The 16,399-nt window shown below is 38.1% G+C and overlaps 4 protein-coding genes across 5 annotated transcripts; 2 read left to right on the top strand and 2 right to left on the bottom strand.

Moving 5' to 3' along the window:
• Positions 1–2,077: 2,077 nt before the first annotated feature.
• Positions 2,078–4,640, bottom strand: LOC107189502 (cytoplasmic phosphatidylinositol transfer protein 1). 2 transcript variants are annotated; one of them, XM_015578054.1, is made up of 9 exons: positions 4,420–4,640; positions 4,008–4,156; positions 3,838–3,926; positions 3,697–3,704; positions 3,563–3,634; positions 3,395–3,493; positions 3,173–3,328; positions 2,787–3,086; positions 2,078–2,107 (listed from the first exon to the last, which is right to left on the bottom strand). In XM_015578054.1, the coding sequence occupies exons 1-8, from the start codon at positions 4,468–4,470 to the stop codon at positions 2,835–2,837; spliced, it is 876 nt and encodes a 291-aa protein (XP_015433540.1). In that variant the 5' UTR covers positions 4,471–4,640; the 3' UTR covers positions 2,078–2,107; positions 2,787–2,834. The 2 variants fall into 2 exon arrangements, with proteins under 2 accessions (XP_015433540.1, XP_015433531.1); XM_015578045.1 differs by lacking the exon at positions 2,078–2,107 and having other exon boundaries at positions 2,615–3,086.
• An 89-nt stretch (positions 4,641–4,729) lies between these two features.
• On the top strand, positions 4,730–9,017 carry LOC107189491 (protein SMG8). Its single transcript, XM_015578034.1, has 16 exons — positions 4,730–4,765; positions 4,849–4,967; positions 5,114–5,258; positions 5,331–5,605; positions 5,812–6,042; positions 6,118–6,311; positions 6,378–6,481; positions 6,563–6,756; positions 6,827–7,066; positions 7,143–7,346; positions 7,425–7,537; positions 7,595–7,753; positions 7,831–8,041; positions 8,117–8,428; positions 8,498–8,677; positions 8,763–9,017. The coding sequence occupies exons 2-16, from the start codon at positions 4,927–4,929 to the stop codon at positions 8,881–8,883; spliced, it is 2,724 nt and encodes a 907-aa protein (XP_015433520.1). The 5' UTR covers positions 4,730–4,765; positions 4,849–4,926; the 3' UTR covers positions 8,884–9,017.
• Positions 9,018–9,806: 789 nt separating this feature from the next.
• LOC107189570 (protein brambleberry-like) lies at positions 9,807–13,011 on the top strand. Its single transcript, XM_015578134.1, has 7 exons — positions 9,807–9,875; positions 9,967–10,353; positions 10,818–11,003; positions 11,080–11,812; positions 11,890–12,129; positions 12,196–12,511; positions 12,593–13,011. Exons 2-7 carry the CDS (start codon positions 9,982–9,984, stop codon positions 12,729–12,731), a joined length of 1,986 nt encoding a protein of 661 aa, XP_015433620.1. The 5' UTR covers positions 9,807–9,875; positions 9,967–9,981; the 3' UTR covers positions 12,732–13,011.
• Positions 13,012–13,140: 129 nt separating this feature from the next.
• Positions 13,141–14,953, bottom strand: LOC107189293. The gene is made up of 5 exons (XM_015577791.1): positions 14,848–14,953; positions 14,560–14,749; positions 13,575–13,683; positions 13,373–13,495; positions 13,141–13,305 (listed from the first exon to the last, which is right to left on the bottom strand). Exons 1-5 carry the CDS (start codon positions 14,951–14,953, stop codon positions 13,141–13,143), a joined length of 693 nt encoding a protein of 230 aa, XP_015433277.1.
• Positions 14,954–16,399: the final 1,446 nt, after the last annotated feature.

The raw sequence follows: 16,399 nt of genomic DNA, 5'->3' as shown, positions 1-16,399 counted from the left end.
TCGATGCTCAGATGGCATATAACGTCTTGAAGACGTCCATTTTACGGCTATTTCAGGTTTGAGACGCCTTTAAGCCGTCTTCAAGACGTCATGTGCTATCAGGATGCTTCATGAACCAATAATGTTCATGTATCGATATTTAACGAGAAAATATATATCGATAAACATCATCGATATTAGAACCAATGTCGCACATCTCTAGGGGGTGTGTCCCAAGTGGAATAATTCAGGGGAATCTCATCAGAACAGAAATAAAAATCTCAGCTCTATCGAATCATTCGTCCCTGTCTCTCTTAATTTGCAGTACCCCCCCCCCCCCCCGCCCCCGAAGGGGTGGAGGAACCGAATTCAAGCAGCAATGAATTTAATGGGCAGGCAAGGAGTCCGGCTAACTGGGTCGAGCGGCTCAAAAGCGGTCGGTTGGTTATTCGCGGATCGAGGTTTATTAATTTCGTAGCAGACTTCGAAGACAATTAAAAGTTCGGCCCCCTTCTTCGATGCAACAATGACGATAGAGGCCTCCTGGCCTTCTCTGGATATATTTATTTGTGTTGTAAATATAGTTCCCAGCAACATTCCGACTGCCATTTGATACTTTGAATATTTCATGATGACAAATAGATCCATACATTTTGGTATCACCAGTTTTCCAAGTCAAGGTCAAGGTCAAACGATTAAATTATTGTATTCCAAAGAAATAGAAGCCCTTTTTGGGCATTGAACTGACAAGGAAACTTCGGTACCTTGAAAATTCCGATTTTTTCTTTAAACCCCCCCCCCCGGATTTTTTGGGGACCTCGATAAAATCATCGGGCAATATTTCATTTTTTAATAGTTGGTTTTTTAGGGTGAAAGTACCCCTTAATGGTTTAGACAGTAAATCATCGATGAGTGTTCGAAGATAGGAACGAATCAATCCAAGTAAATAATCGATATTTTCGTTTCAATACCGAGTACTTTTAGTATCGATACTTTCGGTTGCGATATGTACTATCGAAAAAAATACTAACATCGAATGGAGCAGGTAATCGATATGAAAGCTGCTACCCAGATAGCAGATGACGTCTTCAAGACGTCCATTTTACGGCTATTTTAGGTCTAAGGCGCCTTTAAGCCGTCTTCAAGGCGTCATTGGGCATCATATGCTAGCTGAGATTCGAGTAAAATTATGCTCAACTCTGGTCAAAATATATTATGTATATTAATTAAACAAAACTTTGTATTCATTTTCCTTCGATATAGGTAGGTATCGATACTTTTGACACAATACTAACTCAGATAGCACATGACGCCTTGAAGACGGCTTAAAGGCGCCTTAGACCTAAAATAACCGTAAAATGGACGTCTTCGAGACGTCATGTGCTATCTGGGATGTAAATTTCGATACTTCTACTCTATAAAAGTGTGTAATGAAATTGGTAAAAATTTGTTTATTTGTTTATTTAAAAAAAATCGAAATTTTCGGGGTACCGAAATTCCTTTATAAGTGACTAAAGCTATTTTAGAGGATAAAAAATAAAGATATCTATTTTTATCTTGAATCCAATTACAGCTCCTATGTTACACAAGATATTGAGGTTGGTGGATGAACAATGAACAACAAACAAGTTTGCAGAGTAAGTAAAGCCACAGGTGTACGAGAAGAACGGTTTGAAACATTTATTCAGATACATGTGCCTACATTGCAGGATGAATTAAATGCTTTGCAGTGTTTGAAAGGAACACAATGCTAAGTGTACTAAGTAGGTACAATGGATATTACAGTAACATGTCCTGAACGATTACATCGAAAGTCACGAATGACACAACGTATGCTGTAACTTTTACACCTACAACCAGGTTTACAATGTGCGAATTCTTGTGCTATTTTTGTTTTTGTCCTCGTTTCAACACGTTTGGTCCCGTGAAACTTTCAGACGAAATATAATCGAGAACTATCAACGCAAATAAGGAAAGAACGAGACACTTATTGTTTAATTAAAAAAAAGAAAAGCTTAGAATTATCGATTCGTTTATTGATGGTAAAGATGATTCGAGAGTAAATAGTCCTATCCTCATTATTTCTCGTATGTACAACCCCCGTTTTCACCGATTAAAGAAAATAGTACTGAAAAATAGTATTGAAAAAATAGTAATTAATTGGTAGCATAAGGTTCGTTATCGACCCAAGAATGAACATGATTCATTAGTGCCGTAAGATTTGTTCGAGCAACAATACGTATAACTCTGTGCAGTCACACAGGTATTGCACAATTATTGCGTTAGATCCTACCGCTTGGTTTTCTTTTTTTACAACATATACATAAGTACAGATTAAGCCGGTAAATATAATATCATCAGGCGTCTTATAATACTTCTTTTTCTTTTATGATTGCTTCAGCAAACTAAATCTGCATACAATCGATGCAATGGTAACGTAAACTGGTACTTTGCTACAATGATTGAGGTTACTATAATCATGATTGGAATCAACGAAACCTGTACCTCAACAAATCTGTCTACTCTTTACAATGATACTTGTGCCTAGCCCCAACATTAATGCAGACTAATTAAACTATAAAAATATTCAATACTCTATAACGTCTCTTTCTTGTTTTTTACAAAGTAAATAATCCGAGAAAACGATGCAGAGAATTCTTTCTCCGCGTGAACAACTTTGAGTTTCAGAAACCCTCAAGTTTTAAAAGATCCAATTCAGTTACAGGTACCAGACTACATGTGAATACACACGTACACATAAAATCGAAAATGCCAATGTTTGTTTGCACAGAATTTAATTTCATTACCTAGGCAGGCTAGCGTATCGCTAATTCCAACAGTCTCTGGGATTACGGCTATGACCAAGAAAACCACGATCGATTGGATTGTGTTGGAGACTTAGGTAATGGTGACGATGGCACCGATGCATTTGGTGTGGTAGGTGTCATTGGTTTCTCGTTGTTCTGATTTCTAAGTCGTACTTTTTCATTGGTCTCCGTTTGCATCTTATGCTCGTATTGTCGAACATCTTCCAATGTCATATCGTACCACTCATCGATCCACGCAAATGCTTGTCGATGGCCCAATAATAAAATATCCCTTATACACTAAGGAAAAAATGACAATCAACGAATATAATCACCCCTACTTATATATATATCTAACTTAATACTTTTTAGTAAAGCCATATTACTCTATGAATGAAGTCTTCCACTCGAGTTTGCATACCCCAAACTTCAAACGAAGCATGAACTAATTTATAGGAACACATTATGGGTTGTATTGTTTCCCTCCATCCCTCTACCAACGGTCCACGACCGGTTCGTTTGGATTGAAAAAATTTTGGATCCTAGACGAAATGTATGCTTTAAAACTCTTTGTTTCTAGAAATGAAAAATAACGCATTGAACTATACCTCTTCCTCTTTGTAGTGTTTCGCAGAGATTTCATCATATGCAATGTCTACAAAGTCAACTTCACGGTGTAGCTGATCAATCGGAGACAGACCTAAGGACTGTTTTAAATATGATGTTTAATAAATGAATGATTGTTATTAAATAAAGTACTACAGAAATTCACATACATTCTCTGTGGAACCATTGTTATCCTCGTATTTGGTTCTTATTGATATTTGGAACTTGGGAATGAAAGAACACTGAAATACAATAATTTTATGTAACAGGAAATTCGAGATCAGTCCTTGATATCAATACTTACAGTGTATTCTTCGATGACCACAAAGAACATGCAAACGAAATGTTATATCATTAAATTGAAATGTTACTTTATAGGATAATTATTAACAGGAGAATTAAGATAATTTTAGTATCCGCCTTTTGTTAATAGAGATATTTATACCTGTGATGGTGAAAGGATAGTAATTCCATGCCTTTTCTGTTATATAAAATATTCTTGGAATGACAGATTGAATCCAATATGGTAATTTGCTACAATACAATAAAATAAATGCAGAAAAACTATTGCTGCAAAATCTTACACTTACAGGACATGTTTATGATCATCATTACCTAGACAAATGAATTCTTTTCTCTGTGTACTGGCCCTTTCCGTGTGTAGGATCATCGCATTCTACATTTTCAACAACCTCAACCCCATCATCATTATCTGATTGCTCATGGCTATGCCTTGCAATCATGTAAAGTTGTCCTATGCGATACTACAAACGATTCAATAATTTTACTATAACATTTCTCAAGAAAATATATAATTAAAACTTCAAACGTAAATATTTATCGATAATATGAACAACTTTAATACAAAAATCGTGTTGTCTTATCAACCAGACGAGACTCTCGGAATATTATTTTAAAATAACCCTATATAAGCTATACAAGTCGTGGCGGTTGAAGAACAGCAGGATATCGGATATTAACGTTTAATTTTTTGCAATCGTATCGTAGTAACAGAAAAATAATTTACCTCTTCCGTTGTAAGCGGCATGCATATGCGGTATTCCTTCGTCAATACCATATTCGGAACAGAAGCTTGACAACTTTCTACAATAACATCAAACTGATACTCGCCAGTAGAACTTTAGTTTCTCACACAAAAGCAAATGACAATTTTGTACATTTGTCATGTAAATATCAATTTTCACGAAGCCCAGGGCGATACAGTAATAAACAATAAAACGGAACGAAGCGGTTCCTTTCCTTTGATCGATAATCAAGCCCAACACCTTAATAGTGAATAAACCGTGTAACTAGGAATCGCATAAACAAAAACTCCTAGCAAAACCAGACACTTTGTTTATAACACAGACAAGGTTAGTCCGATGTTTATAAAGACTGCTTAGAAAAGTTTTAATTAGCTTGATACGCCGAACAAATCTTTCCATTATTTTTTTAGCTATTCGGTACTGAACCTACAATCTTTCAGTATAAAATGGTATAATTTGACAGTTACGGGAACTCGAATAAATACAGAATGCGACCGCAAAAGTTTCGACTTCCATGCAATGCAGACAGGTAATGAATTATTTAAGAAAAGATATAGTCACCGTTTATTAATACTAGAAATTAAATATAAATTCTGGAAACATAATGTATATTACATCAATAATAATGCGAATATTTTATAATATTAACGTACTTTTTTAATGTTCTTTTTATAGATTTATGTATAGGGACAAAAAGGTAGTAATTGTTTCTGTGTTTGGAAAGTCACAGTACAGAGCCAAAGGATGCAAGACAAACATGCTGAGTTCAATCCTTCAAGTGGATCTCCTGGATGAACCACAAATGGATAAAGACACATTTGTAAGAAATATATTAATACTGTCGTCACAGTATCAAAACAAATTACAATAATTTTGTTGAAACTTTTTATAGTGTGAAATCGAAGGATATCATGATACAAAAGATAGAACTATATATTTACATTTAAGGGGCTTGTTAGACACACATGCCCTGTTAGCTGAATATAACAGATTCGTAGAGAAACAAGACTGCAAAGATTTCCTTAGCGTGTGGGCTCATATGAGAGACAAATATGCTAGAGCACTGCTTCTCCTATTTCATATATCACATGTTATTGTTCTTACTCATCCCACTCATACATTTGACTACAGTTACGTGCATTTGTTCAGGGCAATGGATATCGTGAGGTAAGAATTTATCGTGTTTCAGAAATACATACAGTACCAGACAAAGACATTTTTCGTTGTATTGTTATGTTATTGAAGTTCTGCCATCCAGAGTGTTTACTATTACTCCGACGCAAACTTTCAGAATAGTTACAGGAAACGGTTTTTGTCCGATACTGTAGCTATTAATTTGCTAAAACCTGACTTATACTTTTGTTAATTGTCAGACAAAAAGTATCACCCCAGCTCTCCGATGTTCTAAGCTGCATTTCTAACTTGCCTAAGGATTGGGTGTCAAATGTTAGACCCTGTTCTCCAAGAGTATTGTTCTATTTTGAAACTTGTCCTGCTGTATTCCAAGATTCTACTAGTGGAGCTAACATCAAGAAGCTAGAACACTCCCTGGAAGATCAAATCTACCAAATGTTAAGGAAAAACCGAATAGTAACTAATATTAGGTAATAAAACTCTGGATATAAAAAAAGTCCAAATTATTTCAGTTTATTCGATTGAATTTGTGGGTTGATTTCTAGTTCAAATTCCCTGTTCGCAATTCCTGCAAATCAAGAATTCGTTTATGTGCACACTGGTTCAACCGAATCTAGAGACATATTGGGATATATGGCAAAGAAGCTAGTACAAAGTTGCAAAGTCAGTTCTGGTGGGAGCACATCGAGAAGTCTGGCCAGTCAGGACTCCAATCTGCAACTAGATGATACAGAACCAGGTAAGTAGAATTGACTAACATGCTGTGTCCGACTGGCCAGAACTATTCTAGCTATAATGTTTACAGAAACTCGTTCCTTCAGACTGTTCCTCCAGCAACACATAAATCTGGCTTTTGGTAGAGGTTTTGATGATAATGTCGGAAGACATTCTGTGCCTGCCTACTTCGAGGTTAGTATGAAGAAACCTCAATTATTAACCTAAGATCCACAGAACACAGATTCAGTCTTGCTCTTTTTATACGTCAATTAGATACCAACTGTTGGAATATTCTGCGAAGTGGCAAACAAAGTCTATAACTACTTCATGCATGGAACGGACAAGGAATTGCTGAGTTTGCACGGTTTGCTAGATACGGACGTTAAATTCAGCAAAAGTAGGTGCAGCAAAGTGTTACCAAGGGCTTTGCAAACGTATCAAGAGAATCTGCCTCAGCATTATACAAGGTACAGACAGGATTGTATAAGACATCACTAGGAAATTAGTAGGCCATTAGTAATGTTGACGTTTCATTAGAGCATACCACGAAACGAAATTGGCTCACGCCATGGCGGTTTTCGAGATGCATGCTCGTGGTCCTTTGTACGAAGAATTTAGCGAGAAGCTACAAGCTGAATGTGAAAAACACTGGCGGTCAGGACGACAAATGTGTGAAGTCCTGTCCCTCACAGGCAACCCCTGCACCAACCCCATCCACAGAGGTGGAAGTGAAGGTGCTGGAGGTGGGGAACAACCAGAGCCTAGAGACGGTGACAAGTGAGTCTACTTCAAGCAAACCCTATTACGCTCGATTCTAAAATACGTTAATCGAAATTTATTTAACACTTTACAGTGATCTGCCAATTAGAGAACATTGCAGCGGAGTACGATACATTTGTGCATGTAATTGTGGTCGTTGTCAAGCGTCGCGGGAGGATCCCTTCAGTTTACGGCAGGCGAATCATGATTACTTTCAAATGCTGGCCAAACAATGCGGCTGTGCACAACTAGAAAATATCCAATTTCCAGTATTCCAACCAAGCACCCATAATTATAGGTAAATCAGTGGTAAACAGTGATGTTGCTTCAGCAAAATTACAAATACTTTGTAGAATAATACATATTTCGATTACAGGCCAGCGCAATTGCTTTCTGTAACCAAACGCAAGGATTCTTTCACTCATGCAGAGTCACCTACCCCAAGAGGAAACACTCAAGCTTGTAGCCTAGGAGTCAATACTCTCAATGGTACCGTCACATTATTATGAAATCTAACAAGATTTGAAGTTTTAACGCCATACGCAGTTTCAGATGACATCCGTACACCATATGGAAGTGGTGGTCAGTCTCAGGAGACAAGTGAAACCAACGAAGACGCCCCTAAACTCAGTAAAACCAGTCTAACACCGACTGATGCACACAAAGTGGTCATAGAGGTTTCTGATAGTGATGCAGATAACAAAGGTAAGTGCTGCACAATTTTCGCTCTAAAAGTTGGCAATTTTAAGAAATGAAACGTCCAACAATTTCGAATTCTACAGAGAAATCATTGGTCAGACAACCGTCAACCACGGAATATCTGCCAGGAATGTTGCACACTGAATCTCCAGCTGGTTTGTTACCGCAGTTTTCAAGCTGGTCTTTAGTTTGCCTTGGGCCAAGTAGCTTGTACTCCCACAATTTGGGTTTACAGCACCAGGCTGGTGTTTTGCCTACTTCCGCCTTCCTTCTACCCTGGGATGTGACCGTAAGGTAGTTTGAAAGATTTTAAATGTTCCGTAAGACAAAAATCCGTTAGACATATCTCATATACTTTGTTTCTGGCAGATTGGAACACCAAAAGGAAAGAGGTTCCTTATGGCCTACAATAGGTGATCATGGGGCACACAGTTACTGTCCCAGAGGAAAGAACTTTCAGAATATGAATACCATTCGTGGCCGAAAATCAAAAGGTGGAAAAGAGTTTGTTGTGAAAATATTTGTCGGAGTGGAGTACGAATGTCCACGGGGTCACAGATTCATGGCGTCTGCACCTGACAAGGTTTTGAAAGCGACTGGAAATGGAATTGTCAAGGATAGTGGGAATAAAGTCACATCCAGTACAGCGGACATGCCTCTCTATTTTCCTTGCCCTTGCAGGTATGTAGATCTCAAAATATTATTACTATCGGTGCAATGGAAATGCTTAAAAGTTGCATAATTGTGTAGGCAAACAAAACCACTGATAGCTCAGTTAATGAGAATTCACGTGGTGACTCCAAAAGCTCCTGTTCATGTCACATTGAATCCTAGAGTTCAACCAGGACCTCCACCCTGTCCAATATTTGTAACCGGTTGTGACGAACCTATCAAGTTATCCCAAAGTGCCTACTGGGTCTTAAGGCTACCGTATCCTTTTTATATTAATATTGCCATTTATGAACTGGCAACTGTGTGTATTTAAAATTTTTTAAACTCCTTAGCGAAAATATAGGTATGTATACATGGACGAGAAAGGACCTTATGTGGCACCAAAAGAACCAGTGCCAACGTCACATGGTAGACTACTGGCAGGAATGTATGGAATTAGTGAGGTAGTGCCAGAAAAGAAATAACGCACTATTTCACTTTTTATAAACAATACTTTGTATGAAACGTGTAAATTACTTCTTGTAAATATAATATTATAAAATTAATGTATATTAGTTTTTATCCGCAATACAAATTTGAGTAGTAATAAAAACTTACATTGCAGCCATATAGTAATTGTCGTCCTGTTCATCACCGTTACACTTTTAACCGCGTTACATGCCGTGACATTCCAAAAGATAGGTAGAAGATTGTTTCAGGCACTAAATTGCACTAAATACACGTTTCAGAAACTGTTTTAACACTACTGACACAAAAAAACCTTTCACTTTACAAAGAACACGTTTGAAACCGCACGTCACTTGACGTTCGCGAAATAAAACTGTTTACGCGCCAAACAGTGAAGTGAGACTCACTGTGATTGGCTTAACCAAAAGGCGCTAAAAATGGCTTCGAATGATTGAGCCTCTGATAGGTTAGTGCTTTATAATAGAAACTTTCAAATTGTTCAAACTTTAGCAATGAAATTTATAAGAATCTGTACATTTTTTTAAATAGATAGATTATGCAAATTATTTACGGTTATGGACATGTATGCTATGTATAACGACAAAGAAATTTCTTATTCGAATTTTTCCGCCATTGCATCTAGCGCTCCGACCGTTACGAATATTTCGTACGAAAGAAAATAAACACATGTCATCTCGTCTCTCACCTGTAGAGCGGTTATTTTCGTCCGTCAGACACTAACACTACGTGATTTTTGATGACATGAATGAAACCGTCGATTTTCCCAACGGTAAAAATATTCTGTCGGTTCTGGCCAGAGTGATTGTCGAACACGTAGTATTTGTTCGATTAAATTGAACGCTCGTCCATGTGACGTTACGAAAGAAGGAATTTGGTGTACTTGATAGCGTATCGCCGAAACGTTGATTCCACGATTTTAGTAAATTTATACTCGACTATCACACGTATTCCTTCAATATTGGAGGTGTGCCTTTTTCTTTCGTTCTAGGTACTTTGAGTCAGACATTTTTTGGGCAAACAAAAAATAAATTTCACGAAATAGAATAATTAATCAAGTGTTTTTCGTTGCGTTTTTTTAGAAATTTATAGGAAAAATGGAGCTGGGATATTTATTGACGTTGCTTGTTATGTCAATAACTTGTCAGGCTGAAGCGAATTCAATGTTTGGTTGGATTTGGGGAAAGGCTAACGAGGAGAGCACTGTTTTAGTCGCCGATGGTGTACCATTGGTTGCAATTCCCTATGAATCCATGACAGAGGATGAAAAATTTCTGCAGGAAGCGGCAAAATTCACAGAGATCCAAGTGTCATCGCCGTTGGAAACTTGCCAGCATAAAGTCATCATGAAGATTAGAACTTCCTGCTCTGAGATGACCGAAGAACAACTTGCCAAATTGAGTGTCAATCTTTTGAACTGCCAAGCTGCAGTGGAAGGCAGGAAAATGTTTCCTTGCACTGAAGAAATGGTAAATCAATTGTTCAAATATTCCTTGATTTAAAATGAGTCTAAAATTCCGAAACTTCTTGTTATCATATGTTTTTAACTTCTCTAAGATTTACAGCAAAAAAAAAACGTTTCCATTGCTATATGTTGAATGGAGCTGATGTTGTATAGATTGAAATCAGACTCACATATACATGGCTTCACACGTGTGTGTGCCATGTGTATGTACAGGGGTAGTTTTAGGCATGTTCAGACCTGCAACTTCCCCCACTAAGAGACACAGACCCCCTCTGAGCTCTGTTCAATATCAGTCTCATAACATAAAGTATCCTTTACATGTGCACATCCAACTGAACATCTACATATTCTTATTGGTTGTTCGTTAATTTTGCAAATCAATAATCACAGTTTAGTGAAATAATAATAGTTCAATAAAATATAGTTTCGTTCATTATCTGTGTTTGTGACTTCTGTGATTCTTTATAGTCCCTGAAACAATGCACAACAGATATGGACGCAGATATGTGGAATGCGTATCATTTAATGAGTAACAGAGCAAGGGCAGTTTGTTATGCAGCTCGTGGTACGCAATTTCGTGCTCTCACAGAATTGACGGTAAACAAATTGATGCAAACCGCGCACACGCAAATTAAAACATTGGGTTCCTTGAAGGTAATTGTGCAAAAAGAAACTATTTTATATTTGTAGCTTCCGCCTTAGTCCGGTGATTGATTAAATATAAATTCAGGAAAGCCAAGATCGTTTAGAAGAGCAAACGGTACAAGCATTGGACTCCTTGTCTAAAGGGAACGAAGCACTCTTGGAGCAACAGCAACATTTGAAAGACGCACAAGCATCGGCTCAGAAACTAGTAACATCGAATCTGAGAGAATTGAGTAATGAAAAAGCATTGATCAGGATGGGTCACGCTCAGTTGGCAGTAATGGCAGAAGACATCAAGAATAAATTGGCCGAAGCAAGTAAAAGTTTAGAGGATCAGGCAGTCGAGCATAGTAACAATCATAAGGAAATACTTGAGGATTTGACAAACATTCAAGAACAAGCCCAGTTCATTTGGGACAAAATCGAAACCAGTACCAATCGTATATTCGAACAGCACGAAGAAGCACTGGTGCAGTATGAGCAAACTTTAGAGAAGCTAGCTCAGATTAATGATACAATTCAGTTCCTCTGGAATATAACAAACACCATGCGTGCAGAAGTGGATCAGAAGCTTAATTGGCTGACCAATTATATCGGCGACACAGGGGAACAGATGCACAAAATGTATTGTACGGGGTTGCATGTTGTTTACTTGCTGTGCGCTATGATAATCGCCGCGTTTCTCCATGCACCGTTCATCACCAGGCTTACTATAATGGGTTTAGTGCCATTGAATTTATTATCGTACTTGAAACATGGCATGGAAGCTTGCTTGGACTTCACATCGATGACTGTACTAATATTCCTCATCACAACCAGTATGTATCACACTAAAAGAACAAAAAAGGTCTCTCCAAACGTATCCAACAGTACTGACATGTCTTTGATTCCACAGTGCACTTCCTGATGACCGGAATCCAACGTATTTGCGGACCAAAGGCGAAGACAGTGCGTTCCGAACCGGTGCAAATCATCAATGAAAATGGTCCCGTAAACGGTGCTGTACACAGCTATGTCTCCTCGAGTGCAAACACTCAGTCGCTTCGGGAATCTTCGATGTCTTTGTACTCGAAGCTGAAAAGAAACACACGGAACGTTTACAACGCTATTTACAATCAGACAAATCATTGTATACGTAAGTCAACGAACTTACAAGCCACTAGTCCGTACCCGTGATTCTATTTTTCTGATCTGTTTCCAGAAAAAAGTGGTGCCTTACTGCAATCCGCAGTTTCTTGGAGTCGGCAAAGTTTCACGCAACGGGAGGAGCTGTCCTGCTCTTACGTGCCCTCGAAGAAGCAACGGGAGGACCTTGTGTACAATTATCACCGCGAGTTTCCCAGCATGATCTCCGATGACGTCACCGATTTCGAGAATTCCAACGTGATGAGCGAAAGAAACGACAGCACCGATGATCTTGACAATTTGATAGATGCGAATGAACTGAGGCGACGCTTGAGGAGAGTAGAAGGCTCCCTGAGCAGATCCTCTCGCGTTCCAGGTTCTCCCTCCAGAAGGTATGTAAAAGAACTCAGAAAGAACCAATTATCCGTTCTGAAGTGTTAGTAATTTGTTAAAAAAAAATATATTTTTTTCAGCGTCACTCCGTCGTACGCATCGTCTAGAATGTTGTGCAACGCTATGACGAAAAGCGGCCGAAAGTGTCGTATCGTCGCCAGCGTTGGCCACCAATTTTGCACAAGACATAAGAACGGATCGTCCATATTTGGGGACTGAAACAATCGCATTAGATACTTAAGTGTTTCGTTGCTAGGCTAAGGCTGCTCATAAGATACTTTTTTTAAAACTGGACGAATATTGTAACAATTCACATTTTATGATATTTATACGGACTAGTATAAGGAACGGAAATGGAACATTGGAATGGTACGTTTTATCTGATTTTGTAAATATTCATATTGTGTACCCGTGTGCCTTAAATTATATATTTTCGCGTAGTCAGTCGTTTAGAGGGAACGAGGATCGTCGACGTTCGGTTTAATGTAATTTATTTTTGTAAACCCTTACAGAATAATAACGAATAAATCACAACAAACGTACACTGCTTCATACAATGTCTTTGTCAAAAATCGTAAAGGTTATTGCATAAAAAAAAAACACGTTAAAAAGTGTAAAATCGTTGGGTCTACTCGCAGACTGCCATGTTGTATTGCGTGCAAATCGCGTTTGTGGTCAGCTCCAGAAACCTGGGACTCTTGTCGAAACCGATACCGGTCACCAAGTTCCTCAGATTGCAGTAATTTGTACTGTAATCGAATACCCTGAACCATTCGTTAGACACAGATTCGCCCTTTAACGAGAAAAATATGAAGAATGTAACAGAAATAGTAAACAGAGACAATTAGATGGGATCGTACCGTTGCCACACAGGTCTTGTTCACCTCTTCAAACGTGATTTTTATGGTCTCCATTATCTTCATGTTCGATCCAAGGTGAATGGCTCTGATCACATTACCTTCATCTGGTATCGGTGCTTTGAGCTGTGAAACGAATAATGAATTACAATTGGAAGGAACTATTGGAGTCTATTTGATAATAACCGGAAGCCACATTTCTTACCGAGTACAAACACTTGCTACCACGTGGGCCACAGTTGACCCAGAACGACCAGGTAAGGATTTGACTTCGGAACTTCTGCATAGTGTGTGTGCAGGGGTCACCAAATTTCCTACCAAACACGAACCATTATCATCGCTAAATTCACAAGTAATTGGTCTAAAGAACTTAATGGAAGAAAGTAATTTTTTTTCCAGTAAGAAACTATTTTAGTTAAGATGGTAGGGTTAGAAACTTAAGTAATGATTTGGGGTGAGATGTTCTGTGATTCAGCATCGAAATATAAAATTGTTATGTAGGTTAACAAGCCCCCCCCCCCCTCCCGCAGGCAGTCTATATTGAAGAAAATTTATTGTCATCTTTTGGCAGTGCTGGAGTTCAAAGGGGGCGCACCGAAATAACACGGTATCAGACGCCTAAACGTTCTCATGGGCTCGAAAACCGTGGCCCGTATATTTTTCAAGCGGTGTCGTCCAGCCAAAGGAAAATATACGAACCTCCCGGCTGGGTAATATTGAGTTTCTCTATGCGCAGGATTGTTTGCAGAAGCGGCTGGCAAGTGGACGTTATCTTAGAACACATTTTTCGTCGTCTCCCACAGATGCAGGCAAAACAATCATCCTAACCCATTAAAATACCCCGAAAAATTGAAGAAATGATAAAAAAAATTAAGGCTATCAAATAAAAGTATGATAATTTTAAAAGGAAAAATAGTTTAAGGTATCGTATGTTTCTTTTCTTTTTTTATGTCCACTGTACAGACTCCTCTTGATTATTGTCTGGATTGTTCTAGACGATTATTGTCCAGGCGTTATCCCTGCCATTAAGGGGGGGAGGTGGAACCTGTCAAACGTATACTTTGTTGCCCCTCCACCTTTGTTGTCGAGGGCAAAAAACGAATTTACGATAAGGTTATTGTCCCAACGCGGACCACTGTTCGGGACAATAATCGAGAGTAGTCTGTATTTAGAAGATCTATGGAATGTACCATTTGACGATACAGGAAGCATGCAGCGGATAAGGAAACAATAAGGTGGTCAGCAGAACACAGATGAGGATAACCAACAGTCCAGTGATGCCGTAGCTGATAGATCTGCATCTTGAGAATTTCGAGCAACCGCTTGTGATTATTATTGTGGGTCTGTCTTCAACCTCTTCTAGTCTCATTTTATTGGAACCTTATGTTTTCGAGTATAAAATGTCGTTTAGTCAGAGAAAAGCTGTAGAAATTATTTCAAATACTCCATTTTTTGAACAGAGTAAAATCCAAAAGTACCATTTTGATGTTTGCTTGCGGAATCATCCTGCAAGTTCACGTGTTCTGGACCGTTCACTTGCGTGTACGGCGGCGGTGGTCGCCTCGACATTGACCTGAGCTCCATGTACCCTCTGTACGGCGACGCCTCGACCTTTTTAATATTTCCTTTCGACCTGACCATCACAAATCGATCATCTTTCGCCGCGAGAATGGATGCTGCCTGACGTTCCCTGAAGTCCGTTGGGAAAGAAAAAAAGGTGAGAATGTACGACTGTCGTTTCTTCTCGTAACGTTGTTATAAGTCCCAGCTAGTTTTATGGAATATTTAAAAATAGATATACAGACTGTCAATGCCGAGGGCTGGGTCGAAAGTGACCCACGTGATTTTTTTTTTTAAGAGCCCTTAAACAGTATTCAGTTGATCATTGCATGAAATGGTGTTTTTCAAAGGGTCATCAGTGACCCGGCCATAGGTAGATACAAAAAAATGTTTTTTAATTTCATTCGAACAATTATGGAAAATAGTAGTTATACTAAAGTGTATAATGGGGTGAACTGTTCAACGAATGAACATTATATATTAAGAATTTATGTTTTTCAATTCCTTATTTCGTATTGAAACCATTTTCGCACCATTTGGTTAGAAATGTTCATTTACTTAATATTGTTCATTCACTGGTGAAATCTGTATTATGTCTTCTTAATTTAATTGGTTACATTTTTCAAATTGAAATCTGTACGTTACAAAATGGTATAGATATTAAAGTCTAATTTTCATGTGTCAAATATTTATTAATATTATTTTCATTTCAAATTTGACTTTGATAGTGTTCATTTATTGGTGCGTTTACCCTATATTCACTTCGCTAATTAGAATCAGAAAATTATTGCCGTTTTCTTCAATGATGCTTCTACCGTTTTGATAAATTGGAAAAGCTAATTTTTAAAAAAAGGTATCACTTCGTTGAGTGTGTAAAATATAGGATCTAGTATCGTCTTCGAGAGACCTCGACTTCCCACGAGTGTGGATTGAATCATTTTTTCCGGGCGTTTTTTTCTTTCTACGGTTGTACGCTGACGCGTACACGGTGTCCCTAATGAATACTATCTACGAAGATACGACCCATAAATGTACTCGTCCCTCACTGGCCACCGCTTCCTCCTCTTCCTCACGAACAACCTTGCTGGCTAATACAAGTATACCGATCGTCTGATTCATGTACCAACATTAAAGTCATTGTTCGTCGATGGTACACACTTCACAATCGCAGGAAAAGGCGTCAAGAGACGTGTGTTATTTCTCATAAACTATATTATGTAGTCTTTCACGAATCTTTTTTAGCTTTCGATAGATCTGATGGATTGGCTCTTATTCGAATCAATTTTCGATACAAATTATGCGTAAAGGTATCGATACGTTGACGTTATCGGTTTATCCCTAGGTATCGATATTTCTAATACGATACTGAATAGATATAGATACTTTTTTCGATACAAATTATGAGTGAAAGTATCGAAACCTTGACGATATCGGTTTATCCCTAGGTATCGATATTTCTAATACGATACC

Source organism: Dufourea novaeangliae, unplaced genomic scaffold (genome assembly GCF_001272555.1).
Source record: "Dufourea novaeangliae isolate 0120121106 unplaced genomic scaffold, ASM127255v1 scaffold23, whole genome shotgun sequence".
NCBI classification, from domain to species: domain Eukaryota; kingdom Metazoa; phylum Arthropoda; class Insecta; order Hymenoptera; family Halictidae; genus Dufourea; species Dufourea novaeangliae.
The sequence above is the reverse complement of the archived record's forward strand: the minus strand, read 5'-3'. Positions and strand labels throughout refer to the sequence as shown.